Source organism: Chlamydotis macqueenii, chromosome 5 (assembly GCF_036417535.1).
Source record: "Chlamydotis macqueenii isolate bChlMac1 chromosome 5, bChlMac1.mat, whole genome shotgun sequence".
Lineage (NCBI taxonomy): Eukaryota > Metazoa > Chordata > Aves > Otidiformes > Otididae > Chlamydotis > Chlamydotis macqueenii.
In genome coordinates this window covers 23,400,982-23,420,220 of record NC_141560.1, presented here as the reverse complement: position 1 = coordinate 23,420,220, position 19,239 = coordinate 23,400,982, and the positions used below count along the sequence as shown (strand labels likewise).

General features: G+C 39.3%; 1 protein-coding gene across 1 annotated transcript; it reads right to left on the bottom strand.

The window, feature by feature from the left end:
- Positions 1 to 725: 725 nt before the first annotated feature.
- On the bottom strand, positions 726 to 17,178 carry DIO2 (iodothyronine deiodinase 2). Its single transcript, XM_010127223.2, has 2 exons — positions 16,922 to 17,178; positions 726 to 5,999 (listed from the first exon to the last, which is right to left on the bottom strand). The coding sequence occupies exons 1-2, from the start codon at positions 17,141 to 17,143 to the stop codon at positions 5,382 to 5,384; spliced, it is 840 nt and encodes a 279-aa protein (XP_010125525.2). The 5' UTR covers positions 17,144 to 17,178; the 3' UTR covers positions 726 to 5,381.
- Between the last annotated feature and the right edge of the window lie 2,061 nt (positions 17,179 to 19,239).

The following is a 19,239-nucleotide window of genomic DNA, read 5'->3' as shown; positions in this document are numbered from 1 at the left end:
TCCTTATAGCAACAATTGATATAAAGGCCTTAATCACTAACAGCCAGATTATAGGAATATTCACACTACTCAAACTGTCTTTTTAGTACTCTTGGGAGTTATTTTTGTAATATGAACTGGATAATCTAGAGAGTTATTTGTCTGGTTGTTCCAAAGGCCTGTCCAGCACACTCTAATGAACATTTCTGCTGGGGACACTTAGATGTAACCTTTTCCATGGCTTTCCTTTTGCTGATTTATTTTCTTTGTGACCTATATTCAGAAGCAGTTTTCAGATGTAGTGTCCTATAAAACCTACTGTTAACAAAAGATGACAAAGAGGAGGAAATTTCTAAAATACAACTAAATCACAAAATGAGTTTGTTTAGGAAGTTGCTGGACAGTATAACTGATGAACTCACAACCAGTTTGTCCAGGTTTCATGTGCTATGTACAGCTCGGCATGCTTTCTTCAAGTAGATACTTTTTTTTTTTAACAGTGCAATTCTGTTCAGACTCAACTGCTGTCCTTGTAGCCCTCAGTTTCTGTCCCTCTTATCTTTCTTAAAAGTTGAGGAGTAATCAGATACTAAATTAATCCCACCATTTATGAAGGAGTTTGCTCATATTCCTTAAGATCTAGTCAGGATGGTGTAGGCTATTGCATTAAATACAGTTTTAATTTTCCTTGCTCTAATGTGAAGATTCCACTGTGTATCAATAATGAATATTAAAATAAGAAGACATAGAAGAAGTATACTTTCCTTTATTGTTTATTATAATACAAGAAAAACAAATCTAGAAAGCACATTTCATGGAGCACCATATTGTAACAAAATTTTGCTGGCTCTCCTACAAAGTATTTTTGACATTTAAACAATGACACACATATAGTCAGTACACACAGGCATCTACACCCCAGTGATCTTATTAATGGCCCCAAAGAAACCTCTCTTTCAAATACAGAAACACTAAGGTGCACAGAGGAATGCTAGTGTGAGGACATCTGAACGCCAACTGAGTTAATTACTCTTTTGTTAGCGATCTTCATAAACACACAAGCCTTCATTGTCTCACCCCAATCTCTCTTCTCTGAAGCCTTCAAATTGGGCCCAAAAGTCACTGAATATGGGTCTGGCACAGACATGGTGTAGAGTTAAACAAAACTGGCCAATATTCCCTACCTGATACCTCTTATTGCTTTGGTTATTGTACTGGATGAAAGCCTTAAAAGGTCTTAAACCTACACTCCACATCACAGAAAAGCCACTTTCACACATAGAGAAACATAACCTCCTTCCCCACACATACCTGAATGCACAGCACTGATACCTTTTTGAGAAGATTTGTGGGTTTCCCCACCAAAATCGCCTTCATAAAAATGATTGCATTTTGTTTTTCTAAGTGTTCAAACAGTTGTTCAACAATATATTTTGTAATATATTTCTTTCTTTTTAATAGGGCATATTTTCCTGCTGCATTAAATTTATGTCATTGTCTACACAAGCAAGAGCAAAATGCTACCGTTTTCGTCTGTACAAAATGTTTTACATTCATTTTATACAGTGCTAAATAATGATGCTAAGCACAGAACAATGTAGAATGATAGCCCAGAATAGCTTTTTACCTTACTCAAAATGAAAAAGTACTGGAAGTTTCCCATACTAATGTTGAGACATGGTATTGAAGTCTCTATTATATACAGTAGCCTTCCAGAACACTTTGAGGCACCTATTTTGTGAGCTATTGCTCAATATGTATGTTACACCAAAGCACCTCAAGTAATACGGTTTAGTGCCTTCAGTCCGTGAGAATAAGACAAAAGCAAATCCAGCCTCACAGCAGATTAGACCAATCGTAAAAATACAATGCTAGCAAGGTAGCAAAATTTCTGCCTGAACCCAAAAGAACGCACTGTTACAATAATTTTGGGTATCTGACATATGGCCACTTCTATCATTAACTGAGGACAATACATGAAGTTTAATTTAAAACTATTTCTATAAAATGTTTTAATTTTGTCAACAAAAAGTGAAGAGCTTGTATTTCTATCAGCCACTTACAAAAGACATTTTTCTCCTCTAAGCCCATTTCTCTCTGAAATACTTTGCCTGCTTTCTGACCACAAATTTTCAGGGGAAATTTAAGGATTTGCAAAATGTTTTTCTGTCTTGATAATCAGTGAGGTTGAACTATCTTTAAGTTTTGGGCAGGGTAATGCATTCATGTTGCCAAGAAACAAATGAAGTTATTGTGTATTTTTTCTTGTGGAAAATCCTTGTGGATTTCCCATTTACAGGAGCCAATTTTATAATTCCTTTATACTGTGTGATGGATAGGCATCTATGAATAACAAGACAAATAATGGAAATTCAAAAGGAAGGGGAAAATGGACTTGAAAAAATAACTGTAACTTTAGATATGCAAAAGGATATTAACTAACTGAATTACTAACTCAGACTCTCTCCTCCAAGTAAAAGGTATGTTTCAACAGCTGCGCTAAACATTTGGCTAGCATTTCCCAGATAAACAGTTCAGACTTCAACTGTATGATGAGGAAAAGAAGAGAGAAAGAAAATACTTACTAGTTGAAGTTTTAAAAACACTATGGAGTTGCTATGGATTAATAAAGTTTCGTATGACTGAAGAATAGGATATAATATGGAGAAGATGTTGTACTTGGTATACTAATACGTGTTTTCACTTTGAGTATCCTCTACAGCTTTACTCACCTGAGTAAAAGGATACTATAACAAAACCTGAAGAGATTTAGAGACAGGCAAAGAATATGGAACTGTATAAGAATGTGAATTATTGTTTGGCTTAAGAAACAAACAAAAGGTATGTTCTATGGAGTATACAACCACTGACATATGGAAGAAAAATTGAGATCACTCCTGTTTAAACTGTTTTAGCATGCAAGAGCAAGAGATGAGAATGACACTGAAAAGCAGCCAATTTACATCTGAAAATAATTCTGTTTTAATTTGTTTTTCTTTGTTCTTAAAAATGATGGGGTTTGATTTTAGTATTCCCCACCTCAAGAAATATTTAGATCTCAAAACTCAGGATCAGCATCTCATAGAGATGATGAGACATCAACAATCCCATTAGACAAGACAAAAATAATAAGGGCTGAAGCTAATGAAAATTCCAGAAGAAATTATTGCACCTTCCCCTGAAGCATCTGATACAGTCAGAGGTAGGACACTGGATTAAATAAACCACACAGTTCGGCTATGTTACTGTTTCTATGATATTAGGTTTAAAAATTTCAGTAATATATCCCGGTTAGTCATGAAAATGTATAATGATCTTCCACACTGAGCAAGGAGTTACAGTAACATTAATGAATGGGAGGACAGAATAATTATTATTTGTCTTAGACACCACTTATGTGTGCATGCATATGTATATACATACATATATATGCATACATACATATATATACACACTCAGAGAGATACATGCCTTCTGAGAAGCAGGGCTCACCAGAAGGTCTGAAGACCATTCTTTACACCCTTCTCTGACACACATTACCAAACTGTGCCTGTGTGTGTGTGTGTGTGTTTAACAGTGTGTGGAGGAAAATGTGAGAAGGAAGGGAAGGATGAACCTGAATATGGGAGAAATCCCTATGTTACTGTCATTATTTAAGATCTGTGCTTGAAAACACATTTGCAAATGCCTTGTACATTGGCTGAGTTGACCAACAGCCAAGCAAGAAGAAATACACAATATTAAAAGGACATTGTGAAAATGAAAATATTTATGTATGTATTTTCTGTTCTTTCCTGTGTTAGTATTAATATATCATATTCCTGACAACTGTCAGGATGAGAAATGAAAAGCACTAATTTGATTTTTGCCACTACCCTGTTTACCTGTTTCATGTTTCTGCCAAAGCTGAGAGAGAACTTGGACAGTCCACCTCCTTATGGGTTTTCATTTATCATCTCTAATAGTTTAGCTCATTCTGAACTTGCCTTTCCATCAGGCTTGATTAAGTCATTTTAGTTTTAGAAATACCTAAAATTAATGTATACTCTATGTTGGCAGTATCTCTTTAAACATAATTAATAATTCCTCAAACCCATTCACATGAAAATTCTGCCATCTTTTACACTTATTCACATTAATTCACACTATTTGTCCTCCTTGTTTCTCTGGGAAGGCTTTTGAGAACACAGTGAAACAAATAGACCATCACCTCATCCCATAGCAGAACTGCAGCTAATCAATTCTAAGGGCTGCAAACAACTTAACTTCCAGACAAACTAATCTAGCTATAAACTAGTTGCAGGTATCTAAGATAGCAAAAATCAGCATTTAACAGGGTAAATGACAGGATAGGTTTCCATTTTAATGAGGTAAAGTTGTGTATCATTTCCCCCATCCCCAAAATACATCTGTAAGGACATTATCTCAAAAATAAAAGCGAGAAATAAGTTATTTTTTAAAAAGCTAAAAATGAAGTTGCCTTTAAGCCTATTACTAAACAGAAAGAGATCAAGGAGGGTAAAGAAACAGATAAGAAAACCAGAGAATATTGGTAAATTTGCCAGCTCTAATAACTGAGGGTTGGTTGTCATCATCTGAGTTTTGTTTCATGATGCACGCTCTAGACGGTTCTTGCTGTTTTGTTACAAACAGTCCAGGTTTTTTAGTTTTCAAATTGGAATGGGCTCATTTGATCACCTTGGTTGTTTTGGTCCAAGTCCATAGATTTTAACATCTTTCTCAGCAGGCCCAGGCCTGCATACTGGATACAAACTTATAGATAGAATTACATAGCTAACATGCGGTGCAGAGGCCCCCATAGAGAGTACAAATACCAACATACAATATTTCATCTTGATCTGAGCAGCCAGTCTGCCTGCAGGATGCATTGCATGGTGGTTCCTGTAATCTCTGGACAGTAAAATCTCTAAGAGAGAGCACAATTGCCACACTTCACTGTATTTCTACACAAAGTAATTGCAAGCACCCTGGCCCCTCCTAGGTCGCTTGCACTGGCCGCAGGAGGGTAAAGAAGCGTTTCTGATTAAATGCACGGCATTGCCTTTCCATAGATTGCCTTCCAAGCAGCAACGCTTCTGGCTCACCCCAGGGCCAACACTTCTTGAGATGGGTTCCTGGGAGACAGGTCTTATCTCACCACTCTTCCTGCTTGCTAGCAGCACCTTTTCACAGAAGCTTCTTCACCTCTTCTATCCCATAGCGAGTGCAGGAGTGGGATTTTTTTTCATACAATAATGTTTCTGTGTAGTTAGTTTTTTGTTTTATTTTCTTTTCCTAGTTAACGTTCACTTGACCTTGTTATCAAATGTGTTCTCCTGCAACCATCTGAAAGGCCTTATTCAAACCAGCATATGTTTTCTTTTTTTCCCTTTTACATCACCTTAAAGGGACACATCTGTTGACATAGCTTCTGTAGAGAAGGGATTTCATCTTTTGCTGAAGTTTTGTTCCAGCCAAAGACGAACTTCCTGCAGATTGTAGAAAAAGGGACCTTTGCCTCCCAGGTAGGCGATTTTTTGTCTCTGCACGATGCATACTCTCTCAAATGAAACCCCATAGGCCACATTGGCATTGTTGTCCATGCAGTCAGCCACCACTTGGCACTGAGGTGGCAAGGAAAAGCGCTCTAGGAGCTGGTGAGCAGCTGCGCATCGGTCTTCTTGGTTCCTGTGTTTCTTAACTTCAAATGAAGAGGGAGATATTCCAGGGGCAGCCCAGCCATCTGACGGGTGAGCCTCATCGATGTAGACCAACAGAAAGTCAGCCACACCGGAGAACTCCTCCACCAGCTTGCTGAAGGCTGACAGCTGGTTTGTGAACGGTGGTCAGGTAGCTGAACCAAAGTTGACCACCAGTGGCCGCTCGGAGTTGGCAAAATCCAGGAGGTGGCATTTGGTTCCACACTTGCCACCAACACTCTTCCAGCTGCTACTGCTGCCATCACTGCCCTTGGCTATGTGGATTACACTGGAGTTTGGGGCTTCTCCTCCCAGTTTGACCTGATGGCAAAACAAATTAAAACATAGCAAGTTAGTGTGATCTGCTTGTCCAGTATCCTTATGACTACTCTCTTCAAATAGATTCACCTGTTCAAAAAGTACACCTAACTACCCGCAGGGACACTAGCATGGGCACATACCAAATCCTTAAAGGCAGTAGTTTTTAAAAGTTCATCTAGCCCATTCCCACTCACAGTGCAGGGAAAATGTGGCATTCCTGACAGGTATAATACTTCATTTTTGTTAGAAAATTTGATCTGAGGTCTGTCTTGTCCTGTCCACTACACACATAGTAATGTCAACCCTTATGTGTTTGCAGACTCTTATGTGCTTTCAGACAGACCACCTCCAATTTCTTCTAACTTTTCTCTGTGAGACAAATTTTCTAGGTATGATTGTTTTTCACTGCCATCCTCTGAGTTCTCTCCACTTGGTTCACATCTTCCTTGAAGAGCAGTGTTCAAAACTTAAAAAAAAGTTTTTACTAATTCTCAGAATAAATAGACAATTATTTCTTGTCTCTCACAGGCTACACCTGTTTATACGTTCCAGATGTTTGCTTTTTATGAAACACCATGATTGTTTTGGAAAACAGTAGACTATTGACTGGAGGTAAGCTAGTGAGAAGTCATAATGCCTAGGTTCCTTTTCTGCCTCTCTAGTTGCTCCCCATCATGGATTTGGGTACTTCATCAGTTCAGCCTGAATTTGGTCCTTTGCACCTGGTCCCATTGAACTGCATCGTACATTTCAAGTCATTTTTCCAATTCTCCAAAATCATTCTGCATTGTATTCCTCATCTTCACAATGCACGTTGTGCCTCTCAATTTTGAGAGGAATTTGAGACATTTGCAGATTTTATACATGTATATTGTCTTTCATCCTGCAGTCCAAGGATGAAAATACTCAGAGTACCAAACACAAGAGAGACTTCTGCAGATGCGCGCTCAATATATCATCCTGTTTTGACAGTGGACCATCCAAGACTGTGCTCTCCAAAGGGTTTTCTAATCACTTTGCAGTAATTTCATCAGTGATTGAGTGACACATTCCCTTCTACTGTGATGTTTCTCTAGAAGATGATTTGGGAAAAAGCAACACTAAAAGGGGAAAGTTTATATGATGGCTGAAGTAGAATGAAGTGAAAATGAACTGTTCTCAGCTCTAACCCCAGATCTAAGTCAGACCCATCAAGCAATTGTGGAAAAGTCATTTTGCCTGAGCATTTCTATTTTCCTGAGTATAGAAAAAAAGACAGAATATAAGCATCTTATAGAAGGGACTGCCAGAATAAGGTGGAGCCTGCAGAGGGCTCCAAGATCCTTAGCTGATAACTGCTATAGAACCACAAAACATTGTTACATAAGATAATTAGTTTTTAATGAGCTCTGCCACAGCAATTCATATGTATCTGCCTTTAACATCAAGCTCTAGTACAACAATGCAATTATCCTTTTGTATTTCCCTAACGCTTTCTGTCTCTTTCTGCCTCCTGACTATTTGATTATATTCAGAAGTGTTGCTTTGAAGGAAATATACAGGGACAAATTCTGAAGTCTTTCATATTTTATTTCTTTCCTTGTGAAGCTACACTCCAATTGAAGTCAATAGAAGTTAACACTGAATGAGAACTCTGTAAAACCTGAAAAAATAATCGATTTTTGGTGCACTTCTATTGCATTGTAGAGTATCCTGGTGAGTCAGATAGAGTAGGAAGATGAGTTAACAGCTGAGTACTTAACTGATGTGATTGTTGCTGCACACAGATCCAGAGGCAACTATATTGTAGATACTGGATCATCCATTTCTCCCTGACAAACCTGACTCTCTTGAAAAGATTTGCAGTTATTCATGACTCAGCATTATTTAATCAGAATAACAATAGAAGCAAGAGTCTAACCAAAGTAAAGTTAGTAGGACGCTGCCCTTAAAGCTGCCAGACTCTACAGCTACATGAGAAGGTCTCACAACATGTTGGCACATGATATAAACATCATTTTTACTATTTTCTATGGGGCAAATTGAGACACAACTGTGCTGCCATTCACTTGGAGACCAGCAAAGAAGACAGCCACAGCAAGAAAGACTGCTTGAGACTCACAAATCTCTCCAGGCCGAGCACGTGGTGATCTCATCACTGGGAGCTGGGGATGTGCAGCTGCAGCTGCACCATAGGCAAGGGAAGCAAGTGATGCTCCAGAAAAGCACAGCACCTTGTTGCCCCCCTCCCTGTAAATCAGTATCTGCAGCATTGCCATCTGCTGGAACCCTGGTAGCAGTTAAAAAAATAAAAAAAAAAGCCCTGTGCTCATTTGCCTTTGAAAGCAAGCAAGGTTTGAAATAGCTGAGTTTAGGACCTGCTGTGTGAGTGGGCTGTCCATTGAACTCAAGGAAGGAAAAGAGCTGTATCCCAGTTTTTGAGAAGAAAGGATGTGTCTGTAGAGAGGCAAGCTCAGAGACTCAGGCTGTAGCATTTAAGAAGTTGCATTAAGCACCATGTAGTGTTTAAGAAGTGCTGCTATAGGCCACCTGCACCTTAGCAAGTAGTAAGTACTCTTCTGGGGAGCTGTTGAACATCTAATTACTCTCTGCCATTCTATACTGTAAGACAGGGAAAGCAGGAGTGAGTAAGGAAAAAGGTCAGACTTGAGCAAAGAAATACACAGGTTAAGATCATGTGGTGGCCATGTAATCATCCTCAGGGCTGCATTCAATCCATAAGCTAGCTAGGTAACTCAGCATTTTGGGATGTTGGCAACTACCAAAAAAGGGCACATGTCAAGAAACACACCTGCACATCTGCACAAACACTAGTTCCCTCTTTACCTAGAAAGCTTAACTGTTCTTGCACTACCAAGCAAATGCTTTTTCAGAGCTTGCTTGCCCAAAATGTGCCTTTTGGGCAAAGCCTGACATGTAAGTATCTGTGCTGCACCCACTCCCTGGATGAATAATGGACCTCAGTATTTAGGAGCGTGCGCTCATCCAGTCAAAGAAAATAAGTAATAACATGTGATTTATCTCATAAATCACAATTAAGCAACACACTTTGAATTTCTGATATTTGCTGGCACTCTTCAGAGGAGAAGAAAAATAAAGGTAAAAAGGATAGGAGCACCTAAAACTCAGCAATGAACAGAGCTGCTCAAGAGACAAGAAACAGCTGAGTAACTCTTACTCCTTACTCTTCTGGTTTTGTTTCCTCCACTCAGGTCTACTGAGCACTTCTTTTCCTAGCTGAGTCTGAAAGAACAGACTAATAAAACAACTCCCATCTAACATCAGCATGGAAATGTCCTTCAAGTACTATTTAACATTGATACCAAGGGTGCCAACATATTTCACTGTTCTCCAACAATGCAAGTTTGCATTCTGTCCTTATCCATTATATCCATCCTTACCCATCTATATTTTGGCCAATATGGAGTATGAATTTGCATTCATACTCTTTATTGACCAAAATACAGATAGATTTAGGAAATAAAGTATATAAACAAATATGCCCTACGTCACCATATAGCAGTTTCTCTTCGTTTTCCACAGCCATGAAGTAAGTCTCATGGCCGCAGGTTACCTATCACTTTAATTTTTGTTTCTAGGAGTGCTTGTGTTGGGTTTTTTCCCCTTAATGAGACATCCTTGCCAAGCAGGCATTCACAAGGCATTTTCTGCTCTTGTAGAGGAGTAATTGGGTCGGTGCCTTGTTCCATGCCAGTGTCAGGCACTCCAAAAAGCAGCCCTGCCCAGTCGTTAATGCTTAAACATAAACAGCGGCATCTCCACTAATTGGTCTTGATGAAGCGCTGAAGTTCCCAAAGGGACTCTTTATTTCACCAGGCTCGGGAACCAAGCGATTGACACAGGATGACAATATCATCTTTGCTGATCATCCCCATTGTAGGCCTTGGCTGTCTGCTTTGTTGTTATTTATTGAAAGAAAAAATAGCTCTTGGAAAAGAAAATCAACGCAATGAGAAAACAAACAAAAACCCCCATGTATTCAGCCAAACCGCTTTTGAAATCTTACACAAAGACAAGCAAAATGTAAATTCTGAGAAACAAACTAGCAGAATTCCCCTCACACGCAATCCAGCATTTCTATAATCATGTACTTATGTGCATGAATATTCGGGCATTCGGTGCCAGCCTTCTGGATGAGATGGAAACCGGGAAGCATGCAGGCACCCCCTCCCACCCAGTCAGCATGGGACACACAAGGTAGGCCAAGCAAATCTGAGAGCCAGCCTGGCCATCAGCAAGAGCAGGCAGCTCTTGCCCAACACCAAAGCAGTGACTTGCATCATTTACGTAAATTTTATGTTTGCTTGACAGCCTTGGTACTGCATCTCCTTCTCCGAGTCTGCACACAGAGTGAAAAGGGAACAAGATCACTGATGCTTTAGCACGCAGACTGCAAAATGAAGGAGACTTAGGAGCAGGAAAGAAAGTCCTATTCATAAACTACAGGCTAGGAATAGCACATACTGCTGACCTTGTTGTACATTCTCCATGAGGACTAGAAAAAGCCCCATGGACAAAACCTTATCTCCTCATTTACCTTTTCCTTTTTTTTTTATTTTGCTTTTATCAACTTTAGCATAACCCTCCCGAGTTCCTGTGTGCTGGAATATGGCTTTCACTACCTGTATGAGGAATTTTCAAACAGTTTGGCAGTCTCGTAAGGCTGTGTCAACCCCCTAAAGAAAATAGGTGTTGCCAGACAATTAGCAGTCTGTGATATTAGCCATTTACATGTGGACATGCTGTGTTCAGCACTGGAGTCCAGTGACTGGTAATGAACTGCATCCCTGGAGCTTTTTGCTCCTTTTCAGATTCTCTGCTTTGATTTTATTTCATCTCATTTAGCTAAATATAGCCTCTGAACAGCCCAATATTTCTCAGTACTTCTTCCAAATCATAGTCGGACTCTGGCTGGAGAATTATACAAATTGCTATTTTTGTTTTCTTTATTCACATCATCCAGAGTTGTGCAGTGGATAAAAACTAGAGGAGGTCCATGTCTGGAGTAGCATATGGGAGTGGGAGCTCTTCATTTGTCATGGGGAGGTGGCAGCTTGCTTTAAGAGACTTGAATACTTGAATTGGAGAGTAAAGACTGGAACTGACTGAGTTCTCCCAGAGTCCAGAGTCTTTATTTAGGATCAGATGTGTGAAGCTGAGGGAGGGAACTGGGAGACAAATTAAAAGGGCACAGTCCAGATAAAAATAACTAGTGAAATGCTGCTCTCTTTATTTAAAAACTGCCAGTCCCACAAATGAGCATGCATAGCAGAGGGAAAGCATAAAGGAGCCTTTTGCCTTGCACTCTTATAAAAGAAAATGGATAATTTTAGTTCCTCTGATCAGGGAGACTACAGCAAGGGTCTTAAGGGCTTATGTTTCCCTCAAGATGGGAGTATGGCCTACGACATCGTGGCCTCTGCATCACTGGCTGCCCTTATGGACTCTACCTACGGGTGACAGAGGCCTTCACCAGTCTTTGTTAGTGAGCACCCGGAGGACATTTTAAGTTAATTTGGATGATTTTGTTTTTTCTTTTTAGTTAGCTTTAGCACTGTGTGAATACACAGCAGTGGTTTTGTTGGAGAGGCAGAGCTGGAGCACAAGGACCAGGTACCATCCTTTCCTCGGTGGTGGCTGTTAGCTAATTTTCTGTGTCTATCACAGCCAAAGAGAGTTTTCACAAAGGTTTGACAAAAAGGCAAGCAGACCTTTCAGTCAGTTTTTCACACATAAGGGAGAAAGTGGAAGACTGCAAAGAGATGGTGTGGAAGAAGTGAAGTTAGATCCACCAAATGAAATGGGGAGGATGAGACCCCATGTAGGACAGGAGCCATCATATTCCTTTTCCTGCCCTTTGTCTGTCTTGAGTGTTTGAATTGCAAGCTCCATGGGAAAAACTGTCTGCTGCTCTTGTTTAGGACACTGCAGAGTACAATGGGTCCCTGATCTAGACACTACTATAACAAACATGATTATGTATTAATAATAATAATGATGTTTTAATAATAATGACAATGACGAGCTCAAATCCTGTTGAATTTATGTTCCAAACCCTGCAGGAAAGGTTTTAATTGTGGTGTTGTTTTGTTTTTCTCATTTCTTTCATGATTGTTTTTGTTTGAAAATGTCAATGAAAACGATTCTGCTAAGGCTGAACTTTGTAAAGCAAATAAAACATTTTTAATACAACATAATGTCTAATTCTAAACCTTGAAACTATACAATACGCTCTCTTTCACAAATTCCCTTTATCATTGTCAAATCCAGAGAGAGACACTTGCTTACCTTACCAGACAAAATAAATACAAATGATAAATACGGAGGTTATGTCTTTGTTCCAACCTTTAAAAGTTTTCCTCAAAAAGCTAAGAGTTACTGGATAGCAAAACAGCAGATAAAGGATCATGCCAGTATATTACTTTTACATATAGCTTTGTGATAATGCTGTGCAGCATGCACTTACAAGACAGTTTTCAGTCTGTCCTGCTTTGCATATTGACTTTTTTTTAGGAATGAATGACGTACCTATCAGGCAAGCAGAAGTAGCCAAATGTAATTTAATTGTGCCTCCCTGAAATCTCAGGAAAATCCCACTGGGTGTTTACTGAACCAGTCTACTTGCTGCTACATCCAGACCTGGGCCTATGCTGTGAAGCTGGGATCCTGCGCCAACCGTTCATTCCCTCAGTGCTGGGTCTGTCATGCCAGAGCTTGCTGCTGGCCTGTTCTAAAGACAGTAAAAAGCTGTACAAGTACATACATACACCCGCCACCATCCATTGCTTGAGATACCAGCATCCTTCTGAGGGCTGTAATGTACATTTACACACACGTGCGCATATGTACACACGTGTTACCCCTATAGGTGGATTTGGCTGCTTCAGGGAGATGCCGTTAAGGTCTTCCCACTACCTGACCTGCACCAAGGAGGAGAAGAGAGAGGATTTCCTCTAGGATAACCTTACAGCTGTCTACTGGAGACCAGGAATGGCAGCTCTGCATTGTTAAAACACAAAGCTCAGATTTGTCACTGGAAAAGCTCCCAGGACAAGGCCTCACCACTGGGCACTGCTAATGGGTGCAACCTTTTTTGTTCCCATTTTAAAAGCATTTTAAGATAACAATTTCTCACCTTTGGAATCCTAGAAAGTGGGTTCATCCCAGTACTTAATAAAGCATGGACCTTAGTAGGTAAAAAAGCTTTCAAAAGTAAATACAATGTTTTTTTTTTTTTCAAAATGTGTCTAGCTTTTTCTCTATATTTTTGGAAGATACATGACACAGTCAGTATCCATGCTGTGGGCTAAAACAAATGCCCCACTGGCATTTGTAGAGATGGCCTGTATAACTCATGCAGAAGGCACACTAACACTCTCCCAAAAATTTCTTTTGTTTTTTCTCTCTTATCAGTAGAGTTGTGGTTGCATTCATATCTACACATATGAATACATATACACATATATATAAGTGTGTACATACATAGAGAGAAAGTAGAGTGGATTGACTCCTGAAAGAGCAGGACTGAGTGTAACGGATACTGAACTCAGAGCTAAGTAAATAAAAAGAAATATATTAATCATTGATAAAATTTACGTAACAAAATAAAAATAAAACAAAAGGTCAATTATTTTGATTCCAGTGGGATTGTAAAGTGTGGAGAAAACAAGTCATATAGAATGATCCAATAAAAAAGAATCCTGACTATACTCCATATAGAATATAATAAACTCTGCATTGCTTCCCCTCTAAGGATGTTAAAATCTTCAGCTGTTGCTAGGTAATCTTGCCTATGAAATAATTGCCCTAACCAAAAAGTCATGTGCAATAATACTTAATAACAGCAAAAAGCAGAACAAAAGCAGGTTGAAAATTGGGTAAGATATTCCAAAGTGTTTCTAGAAGGGAAAATACATCAGAATAGCTATTTTCAAATATACCCTACTTTAATTATTCCAAGATCATCTCTTGTACACACTAGGCTTGAAAAAAAATTGCTTAATTCCGGGACAGTCTGTGTCCTTTCAAGGCAGTGCTCCTTTCTTGTGATAAATTTACTTTAATCCAGAATCTATTATCTACCCACAGAGTTTTTCTGGAACAGCTTCCAGCATTTTTTTTCTGTGAATAGAAATTTTATATCAAGTACTTTTGTGAAAAATGCTATGGAATGTACTCAGGAAGGGTTTTATTTAAGTGACACAAGACATAGTAAAACCAAGCATAGTTACTGTTTTAATCCAGTCTTCTGCTAACAGGCAGTCTAGCTTTGTTTTACCTCAGACATCTGCAGTTCTGCTATTCTAGCTGAAAAATGGTGATTACCTCATAAATGCTCCTCAATGGCATGAGCTTAAGCACCTGCTTAAGTACTTTACTAATACCTGGCTTCAGCTAGCAAATTGGAGCAATAAGCCAACATGGTTATATCGACTGCATTTTGCCATGCTGTTTAGTACCCCCATTCCATGATATTTTCAGTTCCTTACCTTACTAATTGGCTAGAATTAAGATATCAGAACTGGGTAGTGCTATTCAGGATTTAGAAAAAGATAATTTAAGGAAAAGATGTGGTTTGGGACAGTCTTCAATATATTTCACTATTTCTCATGCTTCTTAAAAATGACACAAAGCAAGGTATATTTCAATTTTTTTCAACTCTACCAGTACAGCTTTCCAGGTGAAACTGTTTTGTCTTTCTTTTCCTTACAGAAGCAGCAGAAGATTCTCCTCTATTGTGGAGGTGCTGACTCTTCTCTTAATATTGCTCCTAAGTTTATTTTTTCCTCTCTATAATTTGATGTCTACACTTACCTATCTTTCTGTGACAATCAAGGGTTTGGAATGATCTTCCGTCCTTATGGCCCATAATTCTATTAAGGAAAACAGAGTCTTTCCATGAACTGTTGGTCAATCAGTTTTGTCTTAAGGACAGCTGGCATGAATGGATTTTTTCCACTTTTTGGAAAAAGGTGATAAAATCTGATTATGTTTATATGCATTTTTCTTCTGAGTTCATTGAGGCCCAAAATTAATTCTAGGAACCTTAAAGCCAGATTGGCCTGAACAACCTCGGCCATTTAATGGTAATAAGGGAGAGTTTTTAATTACCAAAGTTCAAGGTTTGAGTTTCATTGCCAACACCAAAAATAGCACAGAGTCATCCTCCTTGTAGCTTCTATGGTTGACATGAACAGTATCAAGGAAAAGTCAAAGTATGACTTTGGAAAGTACAGAAAGGCATGTTACATCTTTATTTTAAATCATTTGGCATTATTTAAGCAAAACGAGATCAAAAATATCTCATGGATATAAGGTTCCTTACAGCTCCACACCTTCTCCAGACCCTGGGCCACTTGTAGGTTCCAAATGTGTGAATGGCAAATTTGGCTGTTTCAGAGCCGTGCTACCAACTTCCAGTGGAGCCTTGACCAAGTCATGTGTTAACTGTCTTACCTTGCCTTGGCTGTAAAACGGGAACAATTGTGTTCACTGGCCCATTTAACAAGGCCACTGTAACGTTTACTTACTTAATATCTGTGAAGAGACTAAAAACAGAAACTAGAAGGGCTAGGGGAATAGTGAGCTTCATTCAGCATTACTTCATTTGGGTAGCCAGCTGGCTGATTCCTAGGGTGGCAGTAAAGGTTGACCCATTTGGCAAAAGCTAATGTTATTTATATTTGTCTCACACTGAAAATTAATGTCCCCGTGGCTTGGGTTTCAGGCTAAGCAGCTTGTATTCCGTATCACAAACCCAGCAAATACCAGCACTGCTAGCTCTTCACATCTCTAGGTAAGAGCAAATACAAAAGCCATTGTGGGCGAGCAAAAGATGATGGAGGGGGAAGGTGATACAAAAAGAAATATTTCAGAGATACAGAGCTATCGTTTGGATAGGATCCCTATGACCTCATGACATCACATGGGCTACGTTAAATTAGATGGTCTAAATCAGACAACACGTTAACAGACTAAGCACTGTTTTGGAAGCCACAGAGCTCTGAATCCAGTTCTTCTACTTACTAACTGGGTGGCCTGTGCAAGAAATTTCATCTTTTTGGGTCCACCTTTTCAATCTATAAAGGGGAACTATAACTACCTCATGGGACCTGGGCAGTACCACTGGGTAATGTTTGTACAAAACTTTAAAGGGAAAAAAAAAGGTAGATGTTGCAAAACTGCTATTGGCTTTATTAACTTAAACCACCAGGCAGCTGTCCCTCAGCTACTCAAGTTCATTTTTAATCTCTGACATGTCCCTCTGCCACTGTTTTCCTGAAGAAAAAAGGCTCACTGTTTCACTCTGTGCCCAGTTTTACTATTACCTGGATGCTCCCTCCGGTATAAAAATTAACATATGAGTAATAGAAAATGCCAGTGTAATGAGAAAAGTTCATGTCTATCTTTTGCTCTAATTAAAACAATTCTATTTATGTTACGTAGGTGACATTTACCTACGTAGAGCTCTATCTGAAGATGCAGCCTTTGTATAATCTCCGCGGATCTCACATGGCAAACAATTAACCAACAGCTGTGAAAACACCTAGTGCATTTTACAATTATTCTTGTATGAGGATCCTGAAATACTTTATAAACATGAATATTATCATTCTTACTGGTAGAGAAACTAAGGCACAGCTAAACCAAGTGACACAGCCATGGCTGCACAGAGTTTGTGACAGAGCAGAGAGACAGCATCTCCCCAATCTCCTGAACCCTTAGCCCAGACTTAAAGGTTTTGCTGCTTCCAGCTTCTACCTCTCCCACCAAACTTAAAATCGACTAGGAGATAGGCTGCACCGCACTCAGTCATCCCCTTTCCCTTCTCCGTTGACAAGCAGGACATTCTTCACCTCTTATCCACCCCAACCTGTCCGTCCCCATCCCCCGGTACCCACCTGCTTGTAGGCGTCCAGGAGGAAACTGTTCCAGACGCAGCGCAGCCCCTCCGAGGTCAGCATCCTCCGCCACTCACCGCGCCCGGACTTGGAGCGGCTCAGAAACAGCACCATGTGCTTCAGGAGGATCACAGAGTCATAGAGCGCAAGGAAGAGGCAATTGGAGAAAAAGACCGGCAGGATCTGAAGCGTGATCAGCAAATCCACACTTAGCAGACCCATCTTCTTTACTGCTTCTGTTCAGCTGGATGCCTTCAGCTCCCTTTTTTGCCCTCTACCCTCATTTAAAAAAGTAAAGGAAAAAGCATTTCCAAAGCCTCGTTACCCCTCTCCCAGCCTCTCTCTTTAAAATGAGCAGAGAGAGTTAAATACGAGCAGGCTGGTTAAATAACTGCATGATACTCATTCAACTCGGAGCTGCTTATTTTTCAGAAACTAAGATGTTAACAAAAATTCTTCCCTTAACCAGGAGACCTGATTTGGTTGAAGAGAGAGGCAGCTGTGTTTCCAGTTCCCTGCAGTTACAAAATTTAAGCTGAGATTGTTAATTGTTAACTTTCCTGCACTGTCCCATTGTTTCTCAGCTATTTAAGCCCTGAACAGACCTCTCACTTCTGTGTCAGTAAAGCTAGCTACCAGGTGCAACAATACTTTTTTAAAAAAGGTTTATGTACATAAACTTTCTGTTCCTTCCTTCCTCCCTCCCTCTCTCCCCCCTCCTCCCCCCCCCCCACCCGCCTCTCTCTGTCCCTGCCTTCCTTCTCTCGCCCTCTCTCTTCCTATCTGCCTATGGTGCAAAGTGCTTTCCCCTCTGGAGTCCTAGCTTGCTCCCCTGAAGCCTTTTATACATTCCCTAGCTAATTGCTGCAATAGAGAAATGAAACCCTAATCTTACTAAAGATCTTGACGTCAATGTAAAAGAGGGCTTTACTTTGGCCAGGACTGCAGTGAATAGAAAAATGAAATTCTCAAAACTTTTTTTTTTTTTTTTTTTTTAAGAAAGAGGAGAAACAAGAGAGACAGACAGCAAGGGTGGAACACTGCTTTGCTTTTAAAAGGAAAAAAGAATAAAAACAATATGCTTCTGATGGCTTTTAAGAAGTGCTTTCAAATTTTGGAAAAAGTATTTTCATGTAACACAGAAGATGATACAGCAACACAGGCTTCTGTTGTCGATGGTTTTTTTCTCATGACCAATTTTTTTTCCTTTATCCTTTTGTCTTTTCCAGGAAGGTGTGTGAGCTGATGCATCCCAAGAAAGGGCACATTTCTGTACATTTTCTTCCCACCTTCATGAAGTACAACATGTATAGTGTTTAAATATCTTTTGTTGCCTTCTTAGTATTTAAGGAAGCATAAGTAAACACCCAGCACTGACTTAATCTACTGATGTGTAAGAGAAGAAGATAAGAGAGGAAAAAAAAGTTTTTGAAGGATTCAGAGTTTTTAAGCTAAAGTTCACTGCTTAAAAATAATATACTACAGCCTTAATGGTGTTAATTGACTCAGCTTCAGGGACTTTAATATTCTCCTACTATAACTATTTACATCCACTAGTCTAATAAGGATAATTAACTTTTGGTTAAAAGCTTATTATAAAAAAAAAAAAACAGAAAGAAAGAAGTTTCCTCTGGCAGAGCCATGTGTGCTTTAACAACCACAAGCATAACCTTCAGCCTCATGCTGAAGGTTTTCTTTGTTCATTAGTACTTCTCTTTGTTTCACCTTTTTAGTCCAATATTTAGCCCTCTTTCCTTATGGGTTTGTGTTTGTTTGGGGTTTTTTTTTTTTTGGTACAGTAGACTCATTTTGTTGGGGTTTTTTTTAGCATGATTTTAACTTCCTTAGGTAAATATTTCACATATTTCATGTTGCAGACATCTGTAAGTTTGTTTTTGAGTGAATGTCTTCCCTACGCGCTTATGGAGGCTCTCCTCACCAGATACATTTCATTCCTAGAGAAGCCAGCATGATATCTAGCCTCCAACAACTCACATCCTTGATGAGTAGTATAAGCTTCCTTCATTAATGTATCTTAATCTTCATCAGTCATCACTATTCTTTCACTGCTAGCAACTGCAGAAGTTAAACACCATCAGTCTTCCCTCCTCTGGGGTCTTTCATTTTCAGATATTGTACTACGACTTGGGTTGTCATTATACTAGGTTGCACATGTCTAGAAAGGCCACCCCATGTCTTCTCTTGGGCTCACCAAAGAAAAATTTGTTTAGGTAGCATAATATCAGGCGTTTGCAAAAGATATCACCCAGACAGGATATCTTCCAGCAAATGTTTACCCAAAGAAATAACTTTAAAAG